We start from the raw sequence: 21,327 nt of genomic DNA, 5'->3' as shown, positions 1-21,327 counted from the left end.
GAAGTGCAGTCTGGGTAAATTTCTCTTTAGCAAACCCTCACTGCACCTGTGACACACACACATAATTTGCTGCTCGTGGGTTTTGACGCTGCAGAAAACAATAGCATCTGTGTTTCGCTGGGTGACAACTTCTCTGCCCGAGCGGAATCGGGAACAACACGCTCCGTCTCAGCGGTAATCTTTGATCAGGTGAAACGCTCTCTGTGATAAACATTGACTCGATCCCCATGGGCAATCACTCTATAGTGCTGGCATCATGGGAGGTAATGTATGCATAGACATGTTGAGTTCGCCTCGGGCCCTCACACACACACACACACACACAGCGTGCACACACTGAGATGAATTGCTATGCCACCTAGAATAAATACATATCAGCTACAGTGAGCTGGGGCGCTTTGCTCTTTCCTATTAATCCTCAGCATGGTGATTTATTGCACTGGGCCTGTCAACAGCCATATAGTCCCCAGGAACTGTGGCCAGCCGGGAGAAATAGTGCAGTTTAAGACTAAGGCCCAGCAGCTGCCCCCAAGTCTATTTATGTGCATTGTGCTCCCCGGCCGAGGGTGAATATACGAGTTGGTCGTGAACAACAACAGCATTTTTGTGCAAAAGAGGAATGTGCCTGTGAAATAATCTATTCGTCATAATCCAAACTCTTAAATGGATGTGTACCCAGATGTCGCTGCAGGAGAGATTTGCATTTTCAAGGTGAAAGGGCCCAGGATGCTCAGCAATCAGCTCGGTGCAGGAGCCTGGATACCAAAGGGCCCTTCTGTACGTTATTTTTATACAGTGCATGCATGGCAGCGCGTGTTCGTCTCCAGTGTTAACTCCCATTTGATTAAAGCGGAGGTGGAAAACACTGAGGTGCAGTGCAGCAGTGCAGGAGTCTGAGGAAAGGGCTCCATCTAGTGGCTGGAAATATAGTCAGGCTGTTGAGTTAAGTTTGGTTTTTCAATTAACTTGGCTGATATTCAACAAATCACCCAAAACTAACTATTCAAATTATTTGTGTAACGCAAAATGATAATACAACTCATCTTAACGCACTTTACATAGTTAAAGGTCGAGACTTACAATTAATTGATCCTACTGATCTGTGATCTCCAGTTACACAAAATACACACGCACGCACAGACACACACACACAGTCACAGACAGAATCACACACACACTATCGTATATCTTAAAGAACTAAACTTCATGCCTGTTGGTTCTGAACTTTTCATGGAATCTGCTGAAAACAATATTCAATACTTAAAATACTCACCAGCTAATTGGATTATTAGAAGTAAACAATACAATTCCAGAATATCAGATTCATATATGATAGTTTGATGCTGTATTAGTTTGTTTATATGCAACTCATCTTAATTAGTTTGGTTGAATACCGGTCCTGCACGACTCATGTATTTGTCCCGTTTTGCACCATTACTGATAATTTCAAGATTTAGAAATTGAAAAATTGGCAGATAGAAATTACAGTAAACCTCACATTTAAACTATGATGAATCCTGTGTTAACACGTATGATCCAAAGTTCTGAAGCTGAAACTAAATGACCTTGAAGTGAAACCGTTTTGTTTTTGTTCCCAATTTCCACAATGAACTTTTCAAACCTCAAAATCAATCTTTTTTGTTGTTACTCTTTATTGTGAATGTTGACAAGGTTACAATACACGACTTAGAAAACCCACAGGAACAGAGCAGCCTTTTTTTCCCACCAAGGACACTTTGACTTGACGGATACAAACATAAAGTAAGGCCACTCCACTTATTGTACGTTTGAGAGAAGACAGCGGTTTTCTTTGATTTCAGAGGCTCCGCGGTGGCAGGCGACCTTCAGGGACGCTGGAAAACTAAAAAGGGATCTCACACGGGACAGAGGGTGGACATGGGGGGGGGGGGGGGGGGGACTGTCACAGGCGTTTCAGAGGGACGTGGGGACAGAGACGTCAGGTAAAATATATAAAAAGTCCATTCGAGACTTGTTCATTTTCCCACATTAGACAAAAAACACTTATGATATCATATCATAGATTTTAGATGCATCTCACTTGGAGGCTGCTTCCATTCTGGCCTGACCAAGATGGACACACATTTTTTTATTTAAGACATTTTCACAACACTGATCTTTTGAATATTTTAAAGTTGATAAAAGCAGATCACCCTTGAATGTGCATCCCAAACTGGCCAATGGTGCATCACCATTTTTACAGACGAGACACAACCTGACCGCTACAGTGGGATACATGTAGGGATCCACAGCTAGATGGCGCTGTGAGGCTGCATTCTCAAAGAAAGCCCTCCTCTCCTCTCCTCTGCAAAACAAACCCATCTGGCCGTCCCCTCTCCTCCTCCTCATTTTATTTAGCTCCCCTCTGTCACCATCTCTCTTCCTCACCTCCAACCTTCTTCATCACTCCGACTCCCCACACCCTCCTTCTCCTCCTCCTCCAGTCTCCATCTCTGTGCTTCTCCATCTCCCCATCTCTCCCTCTCTCTGCTTCCATCCATCTTTATCTCTCCCTCCCTCACCGTTTCCACAGCTCTCCCCTCTGTCCTCTACTGAGCGGCCACAGCCTGGGTCTCGCCTCCGGAGGTCAGCAGCTGCATCAGGCTTCCAGACGCCGGGCGCTTCACGTCCGTGGCCCAGTTGAAGAACATTCTGCAGGAAAACAAAGAAATGAAATCGGTGGTTGTTGGTCCTAGTGGTTAAATTACCACAGAACAAACAACTGGTGATGAATACAACTGGAAATTAAGACTGTTAAATTCCAAAAACAATTTTCTTCTTCAGAGTGTGTATGTGTTTTTTAGGAACTACTAATACAAATATAAGAACTTTAATAATCATACATTTTAACCAGTAAAACTCGAGCTACTTTAGGAACCAGCATTAACTCCTGTTCCCAGGGTTACTTGCAGCTGGTATTTTCCACTGCTATGCTAAAATATGAGTTAATATATATATATATATATATAACACTAGAGCCTTGAGTAGACAATCACGATGATCTTCTATGAATAAAAAAAGTGTTTCAATATTTAAGTGAACAGAGGATAACTAATGTTTGAATGTTGAACAAATGAACCATCTCTTTTAAGTAATGAGTAGCAGAGTAAGAAGAGGAGAAGAAGAAAAGGGACGATAAAGGACAGACTTCCACTTCCCTCCAGCTTGATTCTTTCTATTTTCGTTCTCACACTCATCTGTTTCCTCAGGGATTATCAAACTGGATCAAATCCCATCTAATCTCCCCCGTGGTACCCGGGGTGTAAACACTGTGGAAATCAACACAACCCTCCGTCTAAATGGACCCAGCGTGGAGTCAGAAGAGCTGTAGTGCTCTCACAACACAGTTTGGACTGTGAAATAACACAATCTGAATTATTAATTCCATTTTTTCCAGTTTTAAAGCACTGATTGAATGTGACATTTTTAGAATTGCTGAAAAGTTGGATACCTACAAATACTTGGATCAATTTGTCATTGTAGTTTATTAAAAAGTCAAATATAATGACATTCTTGAATCTGATGAACTGCTATGATGGATAGAAACGTGTTCTAGATAGGAAAGTAACAAGTTGGGCCTCTGAGTGTTACTGCAGTGCCAGGTCAGTGTGGATCCATCCATCTTGTGGGAGTTGAGTAAAACTCTCTGATTTGAAATGCATGTGAGCAAACACCAGGAGGCAGCGACCACTTCAACCTCAAAGGAGACTTACTCTCCTTCATATTAAGTCTGAAAAACAGCTACTCTTGACACTTTTAATATAGAAAGATCAATATCAATATTTCACACCTACTGTGTAAAACGTGACAGACAATCTATACTGTCCATCTAAAACGAAAACATAGCCACCGGTCGATTTACTTTGTATTCTGGGCTCATTTAGTGACTTTATATTGATGTTTTTGTAACTTTAACACATTTTGAGAGCAAGTGACTGAAAAAATATACTGGTGGGTGAATTTTAGTCATGAAGCTCCCAACACAGAGATTTATACAGGAAATAGGAAAAGTCATAGATTTAAATGTTAACCATCTTTAAAAAGGACGAGAACATAAGAAATCAACTTTGTGATGCTACATTGACAAAAAACATGAAAATTGTCATTTCCAAAGCGTTAATCATAGCCACTAAAATGAGAAAGTATAAAATGACACTGTTGAATCATCATTTGCTTCTGCACTCACTCTGCGATGTACTCCAGCGGCGTCCAGGAACTGAAATCTGCGTCTGGCATGAACTTCCTGTTCATCGGCGTATCCAAGGTAACCCTGCCAAATGAAGCCAGATGACGTGAGAGTGAGGTCGGGGGGGAGAGAGGGAGGAGCCCTGGGAGCATCCATCCACACACACTCAAACAGCACCGAACACAGGCCTCGTGTGGACGGAGATTAAATCAATTGCGTCATGTTGCCATTTTATTATCATGTCTCCACGATGATGACTTCAGATATCACTTAAAGGAACAGAAGCAGGCGGAGTTTCAATGAGGTAAATGAGGTTTAGCCTCTTATCGATGGCGTCAGCAGCTGGAGCTGAAGCAGAGGAAATAAATATAGCATGAAACCCACTCCTTACATCTCAGAGCCTGAGAATCATCTGTTTTTCTTTTCTTCTGAATAATCCAGATGCTTATTACCCATCTAGCATCTTCACTAAATCTAAACGAATGCAGGCTATGATTATCTCCCATAAGGCAACAACATGAATACAGAAAAATATGATATTACATTTTCGATATGGTAACGTTCATTAAAATGTAATTTATTTGTGTCAAACGCATTTGAAAACCCCCGTTCCATCGTTTTCAGGCGTTTGCAGGAACATTCTACGTCTACAGAGTGTTGGTGCACATATACACAGCAGCTCAAAAGGTTTGGGGGGGGGTGGAGGCTGTAAACAGAAATGCAAGTCATGGGGCTAATGCTGAGCAGATGTGACAGCGTGCTGGAGAGGCAGTCCGGCCCCATTCTGCTGGAAAATGCAGCCAAAGAGAGCTCGGCAGATGAGAACCACCCCTGAAAAAAAACCATTTTCAGTGTTTCACGATGACGGTGCAGAAACACTGGGTTTAAAAGCAGAAAGCAAAGAGACAAGTGCGATGATGAGAGGCCTCGGTGCGAGTCGTTCATCTGAAACAGATCATGTGCACAAGCAGAGATGTACCGGGGTGAAACTGGCAGCCTTATCCATCTTTTATTCCCGCGGCTTATCTTCACCTCGCACTTATGCGCTGAACATAACAAAAGGAGTGTGTGGCACAGCTTTTACGGCACAATAGCTTTCATCTCCGCTCCGTCCACTGGCTGTGAGCATTGTTGGTGCCTTTAAAGCTACAGTGAGCTATATTTTCTATGCTACAGTAAATATAAGAGACTTCTTTTCTTCCTAAAGCACAAAACGTGACAATGGGTAAGAAGGAAAAGGAGATAAATAAAGTCAGACTGTTAGTTTGTCCTGTTTTTCTAATGTAACTAATCTGTTTTCTACCAATAACAGTGAACGAAATAGGATATCAAAACAACACTCGCTCCATCCATGGGAAAACAGATCAACTGTCGTCTTTTATTTCACCATCATGGTTGAAGGTTGTGTATCTTTTGTTTCATTTGCAAAAAAAGACACACAACTGATTTCACAAACACAACAACCCTGTGATCTGCACACGTTTCAAATGAAATTCAATGCTTTTTAGAGACTTCAAGGAAACTGTTATCCTTTTTAAAACCAAATGCATGTTAAAGGCTGAGTAATATACTCTTAGATGAATTGCTGTATTAATGTAGATATTTTCCAGTATTGGGAATATGAAATTATTCAAATGTGCCATGCTTGTCTTCACTTCTGATCTTAACTAACCTAAAGCACTTGATAAGACTTTACAGCACAGGTCCTGCATGAGACTGCACCAAATACTTCCACTCAGCTCTGCACTAAAATCTCTGTACAGACAGATGAGCTACAGACAGATGAGCTACAGACAGATGAGCTACAGACAGATGGGCTACAGACAGACGCAGGTGTCTCTGGGAGAGAAGCCTTTTGTTTGTAGTAATTCCAGAAGCCTGTTACCTTCAGGGAAAAATAGTGCAGGTGGTTTGGAACTGGACTAACATACAGAAGACAAGACAAGGACACAACCTCAGACTTGGTGGAAACACAACGGCAACTGATTTTATATTTAAATAATATTCCACATCTTGTAGGTCAATGGGATTATGCTGTATGTGTGAGGGCGATGCTACAGACCCCTTCCCCCACAGAAGAGCAAGCTGTAAACTTTAGTCACTTTCAAGCTACGAACATGTTGAGATATAGATTTTTCACTTATGTCCCATCTGCCACGCACCATGGTGCCATTGAAGCATCACAACCAAGTGTGCACACACCATTTGCCCTGCAGTACTTACGGTAATATGGCCACAGCGGCGGCTCCCGATGGCATCCCACTGTTCTCATCTGCCAGACTCTGACACAGCTGGTGGACGGCCGCCTTGGCCATGCCATAGCCGACCATGCCTGTGGATCCCAGATGGAACATTTAGTTTTTTGAAAGCAAAGGCAGCACACAGGACTTCACATGTATCACACACTGTGCACAGGAGTGGAGGGATTTAGCAGAGAGTGGTCAGGTGGACAGATCATGTGTCAAGTGCTTGTTCTCTTTTCTGAAGTTAGTTGGTTTCGTTCACACTACATCTTTGCACTGAATGAACCCGGTGTTAATAACTTCAGCATCTGGAATCAGTTGTCCCCCCCCGCCTCCATAAAAAGAAAAGAAAAATCTAAACAGGCTTCCCAAAGAATGCTGAGCATCTGCCCAACCCCCTTCGACCCGTCTCGTGATAGGCCTGCGTCAGACCGACCAATAGGAACAAGGGGTGGTGACAATACTTTTTCTTTCAAGTTTTTGTTTTTCTCTAAAAGCAGAAATCATGAAAAAAAAAAGAAAAAAGGAAAGAAGCACGAGTTAAAGGCGAAAAGGTTAAAGAAAACAGTGATTTAATCAGACTTAAAGAAATATAACCATCTCAATGTAGATATTTATCATTAGACAAAGTTGGAACTTTTAAAAGAGTCTCTGTCCAGTGGAGGTGTCTCATTGCTCTACTCTGATTAGATGTCTGCACTGCTGACTTGTTTAATCCCCGCCCCCTGTGTCTCTGTGAGGTGGAGTCAATAATGTCTGAGCTCGTTTGCCGTCCAGTCGATTGTTGCAGGTTATTTTCTGCATTTCTTGGAGGATAATCGCAGATTATGGGAGAAAACCCCATCACATGTCACATGAGGAGTCTTCTCCATTTGGTCTTTAACCTTTAACTCGGAGATCAGGATTATCACAAACTCACTCACGAGGTTGGAAATCCATCTCTTCGTCTGCAGCTTTTCCAACAGAACCCAATTTTGTATAATAGACATAACGGGTTGAAGAAAATCTCCATAATTTGGTTTCTAATGTTTGTTTTCCCGCATTTAACTGGATTTTTCATAAACTTTGATTTGATTCAGAAGTCACATTCATCTCTTAATCATCCCATAGTTAAAGTGTTATATTATAGGTTATATTTCTTACCAGTTGATGTTCAATGACTCATTTATATAGGCTTCACATAAACAGATTTCTCTGTGATAATTTTCACATCACAATCTCTATAGAAGCTGCTCTTGCAGTATACAACCACTGCAGAACAAAGGACACCCGGAGCTTCAGTCTGTTTCAGGGGAGTTAACCGGCTCCGTCCATGTGGACAATGTGTGTGCAGCCACAACTGCTGAGTCATTCCCTCACTAAGTCCGGAGCCAATGAGCTCGCGGGCTCAGCTGCTGAGCCGGGGGTTTGTGTTGCTGTGGAGTTGGATCACAGCCCATCACACAGTTGGCTTAGGTACAAGCAGGAGAGGGGGAGGGGGGGGGGGGGGGGGGGTGTAGGGCATCGCACATCACATGGGGACAGACCGAAGCCCCAGTGGCTGGTGATGTGGTCATTAAGCTGTATTGCTTGAGTATTGATTGAGTGTAATATCAGGGTATCAGATCAGATATCAGCTCCAGGTTGGTCTTGCTTATAGTTTTATGACAGCGTGCAAATATTTGTTAACATGTTACTAGCACATTTCATTTTATGGTATTTAAGACTTATCAACGTCTAAAATACATATGAGCCAAATTTAGCCTTTTTAAAGATCCTTTGGTAACGTTGATAATGTTTCAGAAAATAAATCAAAATAGCAGGTTACCATTTATCAGAGCTGGAAGTCACATGGTATATGTCATTATTATACTTTTCTAAATTTGCTCCGATAAATGCTCCGTTAATTTATCATATTTAGAATCTTTTGTAGTTTTCAGCAGCTTTAATGAACTCCAGGCAGTGAGATTTGGAAATTTCTATTCTCTCTGTGTGAGCAGATCGGACTTGAGTCAGTTACTGACACAGAACAATATGTCTCCTGATGGACAAATAAGCCATTTTGAGAATTAAACTATGGATTTTTTCTTTATGAAACCGAGTCCCTAACCACCGAGTCCCAGTGCTGCCTGTGATCTCATTAGCTGCCCTGGTTCTTTTGTGCTGGTTTTGTTTCTCGGATCCATTTTATCGACACCTTCCACCCCCCCGATGTTTTCATCAGTGTGAGCTCGGCCGTGCCCCTGATCAGTGTGTCGATTCCCCGGTCAGAGCCCTGCGGCGCCTTTCATTACCTACATTATTTGAATTGGCAGGTTGGACAACAGAGACGTATGCACAATGTTGCCTCCGGTAAATCAAAGTCCGCCTGGAACCCGGACACGACACGCAGCCAAACCGGGGTCATCACGACAACAAGGGTAAACACCACAGACGTGTGCCTCACCTCCAGTTCCTGAGAGAGACGCTTTCGCTCCGGCTAAAGTCAACAGGCCGCCGGGTTTCAGGTGCAGAGCGGCGAGGTGGCTGGAAATGGTCGAGGTCCAAACGCTCTGCTTCCACATAAGATCTGAGTTTTTGTATAAATCTGAGAAAAACGAGGAAAATTATTAGAAAGGAAGGAGAAAGTGTTGAATTGTTTGTCAGAAGTTTGACCTAAAAAACGACTGAACTGATTTCCATGAATGTTGATGGAAGAACTGGGACAAACCCTTTGAAATCTGACAAATTATAGAGGACTGATATCTGTGAGTGTATAATTTGATACAGCTTGATTTGGTTTTAAATTGTTGGGTCTTGCTGGATGTAGAAATCTGCTGAATGCCGGTCTACTTAATTCTGTGGAGCCACCATATTTAATCGAAAACATAATGTGTTCCATTCAGGGCCATTTTGGCAACAAGGAATATTTTAAAAATGTCGGTAAAAAATGTTTGTCCGTTACAAAAAGCTTCAGTCTATAAAAAGGCAGGGAAACATATAACCAAACCACCACCAGCAAGTGTAAAGCTCAAAAATGAACATGTTGTATTTTGTTTGTCTTCTTTCAGCGACACAAAAACCAAAGTGTAAAAGAAATGACAGACTGCCACTTATCAAAAGGGGAAAATTAAGCCAAATATTTCTTGGCAGGGACCAGAAATTTCCTGGAGTCTCCTCCACTCTGGCACCGATCCCAGAAGTAATCCCCCGAAAGACAATGTCATTGTTCACACTTCAGTTTTGTAATGAGTTGGCTTTTGTCGCACGTCTACCCAACAACACGCATGATCAATATTAAAATAACACAGAAAGATTAAGTATGTATTTTATGTACTTGAACGTCTGACAAGATCCAAAACAGAGACAAAACGGCCATTTATATAATTAAGGAAAAAAATAAAGGTGATAATTTTTGTCACACTTCTTTAGAGAATAAAATTACATAAGTGCAATTTATTGAGCTGCAGGGAAATAAATGGCTGATGATTAATGTTGAGGACAAACAAGAGGTTGTTGAACTCTGACCTTTGGAACTACATTTCCCTCCCGCCCATCCGCCGGCCACACACAAGATGGCGTCCACTTTCTGTTCCCCTAGCAACTGGGACACGTCTGCCGTCACCTGCACGAATAAAAACAAAGAGACGTCTGCAAACATCTTTTCACGAAGCCGAGGAACCTGGTGTTCAAACGTCACCTGGACACGCTCGATGCTTCTCAGGTGGTACAAGGATACAGATACAAGGAGGAGATTAAGATTAGACTTTAACAAAAGTGTCCGTATGTTTCTAATAAACTTTATTAAATGAAAAGTGTATATTATTGTATTTTAAAGGCTCAAAAAGCTCAGACACAAAAGGGACATGTGACGACTTCAGAGAACAAAGCAGCGAAGGGACTAATGTCACAGGAAAGAGATTAAAAACCGTAAAAAAAAGTCATGTGAAACAGAAACATGATTCTCAAGTTCCAGATTTCTTTTAATCTCTGTCATACATGTTACTAAGCTGTTGAAAATATTATTGAGGTTTAAGATGTTACCTGTGTCACACAACTATTTATTAATTAAATCAGTTTGGGCATTACGTTTTTTAGCCTAAACTTTTTTCAACAGACCAGCAATGTTCTGAATAAAGTAATAATTACCTCATTTATGCAGTTATTGGTCTTGACGTCAAGACTCTAAGTTTCAAAATCAAGAAATTTCTCAATAGACCATAAATTCTCTGGTTCTCAACTGTCAGGATTTGCTGTTTTATCGTATTGCTGCTTATTGTAAAAGTTAGGGTAGATACATTTTACATTTCATACATTATTAATGTCACATAATAATATGTACTATATGGACACAAGTATTGGGACACCTACAGGAGCTTTTATAACATCTCATTTTAAATCCATATGCATTCATATAGAGCTGGTTCCCCCTTTATGTACAAATACTTTAAACATTGACACACTGTTCCATGATGTTATAAACCGTTTCCTCTGGTAAAAGTTGTAACCACTGTTTTCTTTGATCTCAGTTAATCACATGAATACGATGATTAAGAGATGTGTCCCAATACTTTTGTCCACATAGTGTATGATAACTGCAGATGGGTGTGAGCATAAATACGACTTTGCCCTTTTATTGAAATGTAAAATAAAATACTGCACTGGTTTTACTTCTCATGTCGCTGCACTTATCTGCATCATTTCTAACAGAAAATAACTTTACGTGTATCTGTGTACAAGTGGTTTTATTCTACTTGCTCGTGCAAATCATCCTGTACTGCACTTTACTTTATAACATGTCTATACAAACAACTACAGTTAGAGTATACAATGGACATACTCTGCACTTATTATTCATATTCTATGGCCTTTATATATTTATTTATTTTTCATATTTATATACTCATTCATTGCTGCAACAGCTGAATTTCCCAGATGTGTGGATCAATAAAGCAAAGGAAAACAGTGAACAACACAGAATGAATTCATTTATGATCGTAAACGAATGAATGATTAATAAGACATGTTGTTTTGAATTGATTCAGTTGAACTTTAGCCTGTTAGCTGCTCTCTGCTAGCATCGTGCGTTCATCCCACCTGTCCAGCCTGCTCCGCGAAGCACTCGCTCATCTTCACGATCACGTTTTCACTCGCCTCCTCGTTGGCTGCCATGTCGATGCTAGCGACCCACTGCTCAAACGCACGCACACACACACACACACTGACAGTTAGCTTAGCAATTAGCATCACAGAGAGCCCACAGCTACACCGGGCGGCTGCAGCTCACTCACCCAGCCTTTGGACTTGAAGAGCCGGACACACTTGGAGCCCAGAGCACCCCTTCCTCCGTAGACGATGACCCGGTGTGCAGCCATGTTGTGTGTTTGATGATGATCAGAGTAGTGTTACTGTGTGTGTGTCTGTGTCTGTGTGACAGTCGTTTAAATACACGCTGAGTAGGAGGGGGCGTTTCTCTGCTGCTGCTGCAACAAGTGGGAGGAACCAAGGCTGCTTTCAAGTCCTGTCGGAAACTACACGATCGCACCGCTTGGACCACAGAGACTCGACATGATGAGACCAAATCACCAATAATATGTATTAATAAACCTCATGTTGTGGTTTCACATGATATCACATCGATATTACATCGATCCTTCAATTGCTGCAGACTGACATCATCTGATACCGTGGAATAACAGTTTATTCTAGTGTGTGTGTGTGTGGAATTTGAATGAAAGAATATCGCTAATGAGTTGAGGTCAAGGTCGGAGGTCAACAAAGAAATGTGTGTGTGTGTGTGTGTGTATTTGTACTTCACTTTATGTATTTGTGAGGACCATTTTCAGCAGAGTGAGGACATTTTGGCCAGTCCTTACTTTTTCAAAGTTAAATCTGGTTTTAGGGTTGGAATTAGGTTTAGGTTAGTTTCACAGTAGGCATATGGTTGTGATGGTTAAGGTTGGGTAAGGGGAGCGAGGGAATGTATTATACCGATGAGTGTCCACACTAAAATGGAAGAACAAGAATGTGTCGGGTGTGTATGTGAGCTCCAGGTATTACGCATGTTGTGGGGACCTCATTCTGTTTGTGGGGACTTATCTTGACAACATGTTCTAACATTAGGGTTTAGATTTAGGTTAAGTTTAAGAGTTAGAGTTAGGGAAGTAATAACCCGGTTAGAGTTAGTCTCCAGGAAGTAAATCTCAATCAATTTAACTGTGTGTATGGATGTGTGTGTGTGGACGGAATTGAACTAATCTTGGGAGCATGCCGCTGATGATTAACTTTTGGAGCCAAGGTCAAGGTCAAAGGTCAAGGTCAAAGTTAAAAAAAGAATATATCTGAAAAAAATAGAGCTAAAGAGATGATCTAATGCTTCCCAGTCAAGTGATGAGTGAAAAACATTTCAAAGGAGTTATACAGTAACGTTTTAAATTTAAAAGTACATTTTCTCGGTATCTCTGCATCCTATAAGACTATAGACATAACCTGAGGCTTATTTAGATTTAATACATAATTTATGATCATATATCGAAAAAGGATTTCCATAGCACAAACTGTTATGAAGAAAAATCTAGTTTCAACACCCATTAACAGTTTAAAAAGAAGACACCAAACAAAAACATATGTCTCATATGCCCCAGGAACTTTCAAATCTCACAAGAACATAAAGAGTGATAACTTGAACAATAGCATTACACTTTGGTTAACATTGTATTTTATAACATGACTAAGGTGACGATAAAATATGTCCTCAAACGTAGATAAAGTAGAAGAAAACAAGGTTATGCACACAAACGGAGGGACACATAGAAGGATGTTTATGATGAATGGATTTCCAACTGTTTAATTAAAAAGCAAAGAGTCAACACGTTCCATGACAGCCCCCATTTATTTCTTGATTTATTAAACAGGGTCGGTGAACATTTATAAAAAAATGCTGTATGTGCCAGAGTTTAGCTAAGAGGCTATTTTTCATCTGTAGTCGATGCAAAGATGTTGGCAAAGTTGGCCTAAAAGGAAAACATATTCAAATTGAAAAGGAAAGTTACTCATCATTTAAAAGCATTAAGAGCGATGATAAATAAAAAAGAGAATAGTCATGTTAAGGGGATACTCACCTACACCATGCACGAATAACAAGCAACACAGATAATAGACATAATGAAAAAATAACATGAGAAGGACATACATAGAGAGAATGATCATACATTAGTCTGACACCGCAAAAACTACAATTAAAGATATGCAAAGATATCTACCTTCCCACCGGTTACGTTTCACAGCCCAAAGATAGACGGATAGATGGATAGATGGATAGATAGACAGATGGATAGATGGATAGATGGATAGATGGATAGATGATAGACGGATAGATGGATAGATGGATAGATAGACAGATGGATAGATGGATAGATGGATAGATGGACAGATGGATAGATGGATAGATGGATAGATGATAGAAGGAGAGATGGATATATGGATAGATAGACAGATGGATAGATGGATAGATGGATAGATGATAGATGGATAGATGGAAAGATGGATAGATGGAAAGATGGATAAATGGATAGATGGATAGATGGATAGATGGATAGATAATCCACAAATTGGGAATTGATTGTGTTACAGCAGCATTTCAAGGGCATTGAACATCAAGCAAAGTCGCAGTACAACGGATACAAAGAATTAAAATAGCTCAAAATTCAAACAATGTAATTAATCTCTTATGACATTTTTTGAATTTCCGAATCTCTAATCTCTTGTTTTTTTCAAGAATCATGCAGCTAGAATGAAAATAATAATAATGCACTGTACTGACACAGAATCTTTCTTTCTTTTTGCCTTTGTAAATGTAAAAACAATTGGAAAAGTTTGACTCTAAAACAAAGGAATGTGTTCGAAGGAGAAACAGTTAAAAATGTATGGCTGTGCTCCTGCCAGCAATTTATTTTTCATACAGTGAGCACTAGATGCTGCTATAAGACTATGATGGTGATGACACAGCAGCGAGCTACAGCTTCCCATTATTTTTGCTGCTGTGCTATCTGTGCTGAGCCAAAGCCGAGTGCCAACTAGACATTCCTCATGAATAAAACAAGCAGGACGGCCTTGGCTCCCCGTCACTGTAGTGAAGCCCCCGATCTGTCACACTCACCTGGATGTGGCACACATTTCTGCTACAGGGAATAAATGCTTGGTTTGTCTAGTTTGACACCCACATACACACTGTACGAGAGTGCGAGCGAGACAAATACACACTTTTTTCCAGTGTTGTGAGCAAAAGCATAATGCCAGCCCTCCCTGCCCGTCTCTCTATCTCCTGCAGAAAAGCTATGAAACACACACACACACACACACACACAAACAAACAAACACACATGCATTTCCTTTAGAATGTGAGATGAGGAGGAGCTGTGTGGGTGATGGGAGTCAGTGAGGCGCACCGACCTCACTTCTCCTCAAGAGCTGGGTGACGTACCAAGGAACACACAATAATTATGTCCCGCTGGCTGGTTCAGACCTGGAGGAGACATCCTGCAGGTTTTCTGACAGTCGACAAAATTAGAAGTAGACCGTGGCAATCCGTGCCAGGTGGAGTATCTGTCAGTGGTCCAGCAGCTCATGGGGTGAAGTGGACACAATAATGACTACAGTTGTTGCAGGAGCGGCGGCTGGAGGAGTGATGGTTTGGCCGAGACGATTGAAAGGCTGTTGTTTGTCAGTGTTGGACCAGGAACCTGCAGAAATCCACTCTCATTTCCAGCCCCAGCAAGAGCCCCCTCTCTCTCTCTCTCTCTCTCTCTCTCTCTCTCTCTCTCTCTCTCTCTCTCCCCCCCGGTGGAGATGGTGTAGGAACCTGCAGTGCACCTCCAGCCCATAGACCACACGGTGCACAGAGTGAGCCGCTAGCTTTTTGAAAGATATATGATAACATTTAGGGACCAGTGTGTACGATTTAAAGTGGCTCTTCTGGCAGAAATGAAATATAGAATTTATAATTATGTTTTCTTTCGTGTATAATTACTGAAACTAAGAACAGTTGAGTTATCCTAAATTCAGAATGAGCTTCTCAGGGAGCAGATCCTCTTCTGTGGAGCCTTATTGCACGACTAGGGCTTCGTTAGAGATTCCATTACCCAAAAGCCACTGGAGGTTTTCCTGTACAGTGATGCCACTAAATCCTACTGGTCCTTCATTGGTGCTATAAAATGTGCACATGCAGTTCTACTACTAACTAAAAAATAACATTATCAGTTATTTGAAAGAAGAAATAATCATATTTACAAAGATATAAATATGGTTTTGAAGGTATAGTTTCAACATGTTGTTGAATATCCACTTTCCCCATGAGTAAGATGACAGTGTCTCTGTGTCGCTTCTCTGGCTGCAGTTACAGTCAGCGAGATTTGAGTTTAGTCCTCTGCACAGGCATGGTGGGACCAAACCTGACCCTGGAACCAGAAATGAACAAGATTCAAGGTGTAAAGGGAGATTTAGAGGTCATAGTAGACGGTCATAGTTCACGAAAGCAAACCCTCTGGTCTCCGGAGGATTTCCGTGATTCGTGTCTCTAGCTCATCGGCCTTTTCTCGCTGTCACCCAGTAACAGAGCTCCAGCCGTATATGACGAGAACATTTTAATCCCCCTTGTTTTTATATACGCTAACCCTAACCCCCCTTTATATCCCCTGTATTCTTACATTACAAAGTGAAAGCAGTGGATGTTTCCGTCTTGTGATATTGATTAAGAATTTTCCCCGGACACCTCTAAGTCTGAAGTATGAAGTTATTAATGCCCATCAAAGGTTTTTAATCATCAGGGAAGAAAACTGTTTCTGTCACTGCAAACTTTTTAGAGAGTAAAGAGGGAGAAGTTGGAGTCTGGTGCACATTTCCATTCCTTCTACATTCTCAGATGTTAAGAAGCAGAGTTCAGATGTTCAGATGCAGGATTTCCTCAGAGCCAATATGTCTGAGTGAGACTGGATCCAACATCATAAACACTTTTTCAGTTATTGAGGAGAAGATATGAGATTCCATCTTCACTGTCCCTGGCTTTGGCTTTATCTGGGTTCTGAAAATGTGACGGCAGGTAAGTGACTCCCCCACCAGCTTTCATCCTTCCTGAAAGAGTAGGACTTTAGATATGAGACCTGATGCCTCGACGACAAAAGCTTTTGGTATTACTGCTCATAGCTCCCATATATCCAAGAATCAGTAGAAGGCCCCAGCTTTTGAATTGTTAGTTGAGCCTTTATTATAATATGTCAAGTTTAAATGCAAGTAATATTTCAGCGCTTGGTTTCAGGTCTAAACTATAAATACTCTTCAATCAAATTCAATCAAGTTTTTGTGAAGACAACTGAAATCTTGGAAACTAGGAAAACAATGGCTTGTGTTTTGTTTGTCATTTTGGAAACAAAGCAAAAACAAGCTGTGGACAACATCAGCACCTTTGTTGCATGATAATTCAAACGTTGTTTATTTTATGCCCCTGAATATTCTTTCAGTTTTTTCAGACTCTTCATTGAACTCTAGGTGCAGGCAGAAGTTGTGTGTTGCTCTGTGCATGACATGAAATCCCAACCCAGTACAGGAACCTCCCAGTGAATAAATCCAGTAACCACTCTCATATAATGAACATAATGAACCTTAACCTTTAAAAATACATCTTCAAAGAAGCTCAGGGTTTAAAATAATTTCCAAAGACTGATTTTAACTATGTATTTACAATCTGCACACTTGAGCACACTCCTGTTTCTACCATATGCACAAAATAGGCTGGTTGTTTTGTGATATGTTAGTTTTGTCCCATTTTCAAGTGTTATGTTATCTGTAAACCCCTATCTGCAGGATCAACTGATGTGATCATGCATGTTTTGCCAGGAACGGTGAGATACAGGATGAAATAAAAGCAAAATGAAACTGCTCCATCTCAGCCTCAGCAGGAGAGGAACGTTTCATCAGTGGACAACGGTAATCAGTCAAAATAATCGTGTGTTGATTTGCTATGACCCAACTCGTGCCTTAAAATGTAGGGTACCCGATGGAAGTGTCCTTCATCCATCTACACCTCATCCCTTTAATTAAATGCTCTGCTCCTAACAGCGTACAGTACGTTATTTTGTGAAAGAAACAAAGTTGTTTTGTTTCAATGACAGGTCCTTCACTCGCAGCATCGAGAGCGTTCTCTCCCGAAAGCTAAAGCCCCAAAATGAAAAGACTACATCCAGCATCAGACAGTAGCAAACCCAAGGTGAACACATTTCAGACACACACTTTTATCACATTTTGCCTCCACTCATTTCACGTGGCAGCGGATTAAACCTTGAGGAATCAGTTAGCTGCACTTGTCCTCTTTGCCGCTGACGAGTGTTGTCAGTTGTTTCGCTCTCGAGCAGCCGCTCCTCATGCAGCCAAAGCAGTTTGGACTGATTTCCTCAGTTCCGACAGAGGACACAGCTGCCCCCCCCCTCTCCAGGGACCCTCTCTTCCTCTCACTCACAGACTTTTGAGACATAAATCTGCGGCAGATTTTCCATTCATCCCCAAAGCTTTGTCAAGCACCACTTTGTTGCCGTTTGAATTCTCACTTTCATTGTGACGTCCTCCAAATGGACGCTTGGAGAGAGTCGTCTGGTGCAAACTTGTTGATTGCGATGCTTTATGACTTGTAAATGTGTCGGAAAGCTGCATGTGCGACTTGGAGGGGGTTTCTTAATGGGAGCTAATCAAAACAAGGGGAAGCAGAGAGCAGCATGGGAGGAAAGAGACGGACGATAAAGGGGAGGGTTACCAGGCTAAATGGATGGACCTGGCGGGCCACAGCCCCTGGGGACCCGTTTGAACTGTGAGCCTCGGGGCCGGTGCCCAGGAGGAAGCTTCTCTTTGAAGCCGACCACAGAGTGACCACATAGAAATGGAAACTGCTGATAACAAGATGGAAAACCATGAAGAAAGACAGAAAGGGAAGCAAAACACAACAGAAACAAATCATAAATCAACTACAAAAACACAGAGGACAGATATGTAGAGAAAAATGACTCCTCTGTAATAAATAGGAAGGAGAATATGAGGATTTTGGTGCATAATTTTTCACCTCCATGAAATCATAAAAACTACATTCTCTGTTCTTATCAATATTTGATCTTGAAAATTTACTTTTTAATGTATATTTGCAAATATTGATGCAGGACACCTGGATCATCATCCCCTCTGTGTCTTCTGGTTCCAACATGCAGTGGCAATACAGGGCGTCAACCTCTCTGTGCACAAGATTATCTTTGCTTGAGACAAATTATATGTGCAACGTTATATCCGACATAAATTCATGCAGGGAAAATATTTAAAAATATTTTTTCTTTTTTCTTTCCTTAGTCAACACTAGATGTCCCCATGAGCCTTTAATAAAAATGACTCTGAGCCTGTGCAATGCTTGGATGATGGCAAACGTGAATCTTAATATGCCTTTTTTTCTTTTTAGAGGAAATAATGTAAATGCAAATTAAGAGATTACACAGAGATTATGCAAAATAATAAAAAAACAAATAAAGCAGCAGGGCATCCTGTTAAATCACAGTGCGGTTGTGCGTCCCAGAGGCCTGTACACAAAGTCTGAGCTCCAGACACAAACACCCTGTGTGTGTTGTGGGACAGGTGATCTAAACAGAGAGGAGGAAACGCAAAGCTCGAGGGCTGCAATGTCTCGGATCTCGCAGCCGCTCTCCCCAAAAGTGGATTATGAAATGATATTGGTGTCAGGAGTTTACTGGGAGGCGAGACGCGGGGAGGGAAGGAGAGGTAATCTGTTGGTAGACAGACGAGGAGACAGCGGCGTCTGATGCAGGATGAAAGTGCAGTTTGCCTCCAGTAAGACTTAAGATCCACGTGGAGGAGCAATAAAGCGATAGTGTGATACTGTAGTGAAGGGCAGGGAGTGGGGGAGCCGGAGGAGGAGGAGGTTTCACAGGAGGGTGAAGCTGTGATTAGAGAGAGATTGGAGGTAAAATCCCAGGGAATCACCTCCGTCTGTGCAGGTGCTTATTGAAGTCTTACTTTCATGGGTGTGAGGAAACAATCACAGCGGAGTCGGGGGGGGGGGGGGGGAGTGAAGCGGGATTGATCCATCTGTGCCGTGGACGTCGAGCTTTAAAGATGGAAAACGTCTGGGAAGTCTTTTGCAAAAGTGCAGCTACTCCCTCATGTCTACATCTTGTCGTTATGATTAATTGAGCCGACGCCATGTCTGCCTGTTGTTCTTCTCCACCTGGATCTTCTCATTTCAGGAGGTGGAACGCAGCACATCACAGCATTTCAAGCTTCACAAGAGGAAAACCGGCCTTTACCCACAGATTCTCTCCATCTGCTTCTTCATTTACGACACTGTATCTTGGTTTATGAGGTTTATTTAACTGCCGATGATTCGGTGATTAAAAAAATAGAAGAGTTTAAATAGAATCGTAAATATCTGTTTATTTCATTAGGATGAGATATTAAATAAAAAAAATAAAAATAAAAGAAGCCGTGAGGATAAGAGCAAAGTTTCTTTTGAGGGCGAGTGAAGTCACATTCACGCAGATATTGTGTCAAACATTCCAAGAAAGAAATGTCACCTTTACGTCCAAGTGTCTTAAAATCACCTAGAAAAATAGAGGTATGACATGTCTGTGTGCAGCCTTTTCAAATCCTTTGTTGTGGAAAGTATTACGTGGCTGCTTCAGATTCTTTCAGTTCACTTGCAACGATGCTGAAGAAGCCACAAAGATAACAAACACTTATTATTATTTTTACCGAGAACCAGAAGGTAAAGAGAGATAAATACAACTTATCATGCAAAGGTTTTCTAACTGATGAAACAAGATATATCATATTTACTTTTGATGCTGATGTTCAGAGTCAGAAACGGTTAAAAGATAAAACGGGGGATTGCGGCTGAGGTTTGACATTTAGAGCCAAATATCAGCTTTGACTCGGGTGCTCCCCACACAACTGGAAACACCGCTGTTGTGAAAAAACCACTGTTGTCATGACACATTTAGTTAGTCTGTTTGTTCCAGCACCTCTTTGTTACAAATATAAATCTATTTTTCTGAGGATGTGGTACAAAAACAGCCTGGTTTCAGTTTTAGAGGATTATTACAACAGAAAAATAAGTTATTCAGCTTCTGGAACCATCGTGGTCATGACGAATATTCACTGTTTGTTGGAAAAGGGAAACTGATTTTTGGTTGTGCGGTTAATCGAGCAGCAAAAGTTTTTAAGTTGTGCGACAGTTAAGATGCGACACGGTGCAGATCGGCCGACACTGAACTTTAGACCCAAAGATGTGAAAGTTAATTCTCATACTTCACGCCTTATGTTTATGTTGTTCACATTGAAATATTTTTATTTAGAGTAATTAATTACATATTGTCATGTTTGAATCTTTGTGTCTGTCACATCTCAGCATTTAGAATTATCTACCATTTGTGATTTGCTCACATTTACCTCAGTCTAAGTCCTCCTGGCTTCTGATTGGTTAGCCCAGCCACATGTGACTCAAAACAAATGAAGGTCAAGTAGTTTCTGTGATCACATTTCTACATCACTGTGACCTTTGACCCCGGAAACACAGCAACATGAGGTCACTGTGACCTTGACATTTGACCTCCAGGCACCAAAATCAAATCACTTCATCTTTGAGTCTAAAGTAGAGTTTTTACCAAATTAGAACAAATCTTAAGATATCATGTTCAAGGGAAACATAAACATTGACCTTTGACCTCAGGCTACCCAGATGAATCTCAAGTGAATGTTAGTTTGAAAGAATCAATTCCAGTCGTTCGGAGATGTTGCATCCACAAGGTAAACAATACGCTTTGTGAGGTCACAGTGACCTTGACCTTTGACCTTTGGCCACCATGGCACAAGAATAGATAT

General features: G+C 41.2%; 1 protein-coding gene across 1 annotated transcript; it reads right to left on the bottom strand.

Moving 5' to 3' along the window:
- Positions 1 to 2,038: 2,038 nt before the first annotated feature.
- Positions 2,039 to 11,876, bottom strand: qdpra (quinoid dihydropteridine reductase a). The gene is made up of 7 exons (XM_053429459.1): positions 11,697 to 11,876; positions 11,503 to 11,595; positions 9,934 to 10,030; positions 8,873 to 9,013; positions 6,428 to 6,536; positions 4,205 to 4,288; positions 2,039 to 2,670 (listed from the first exon to the last, which is right to left on the bottom strand). The coding sequence occupies exons 1-7, from the start codon at positions 11,778 to 11,780 to the stop codon at positions 2,568 to 2,570; spliced, it is 711 nt and encodes a 236-aa protein (XP_053285434.1). The 5' UTR covers positions 11,781 to 11,876; the 3' UTR covers positions 2,039 to 2,567.
- Between the last annotated feature and the right edge of the window lie 9,451 nt (positions 11,877 to 21,327).

Source organism: Pleuronectes platessa, chromosome 8, assembly GCF_947347685.1.
Source record: "Pleuronectes platessa chromosome 8, fPlePla1.1, whole genome shotgun sequence".
Classification (NCBI taxonomy): domain Eukaryota; kingdom Metazoa; phylum Chordata; class Actinopteri; order Pleuronectiformes; family Pleuronectidae; genus Pleuronectes; species Pleuronectes platessa.
Note: the sequence above shows the minus strand (reverse complement) of the source record. Positions and strands in the feature narration are given on the sequence as shown.

Coding starts and splice junctions, on each gene's coding strand:
- qdpra (XM_053429459.1), bottom strand. CDS start 11,780: ATGGCTGCACACCGGGTCATCGTCTACGGAGGAAGGGGTGCTCTGGGC. Junction 4,289..6,427: donor GCCGCTGTGGCCATATTACC/GTAAGTACTGCA, acceptor TTCATTTGGCAG/GGTTACCTTGGATACGCCGA. Junction 2,671..4,204: donor CCGCTGGAGTACATCGCAGA/GTGAGTGCAGAA, acceptor GTTTTCCTGCAG/AATGTTCTTCAACTGGGCCA.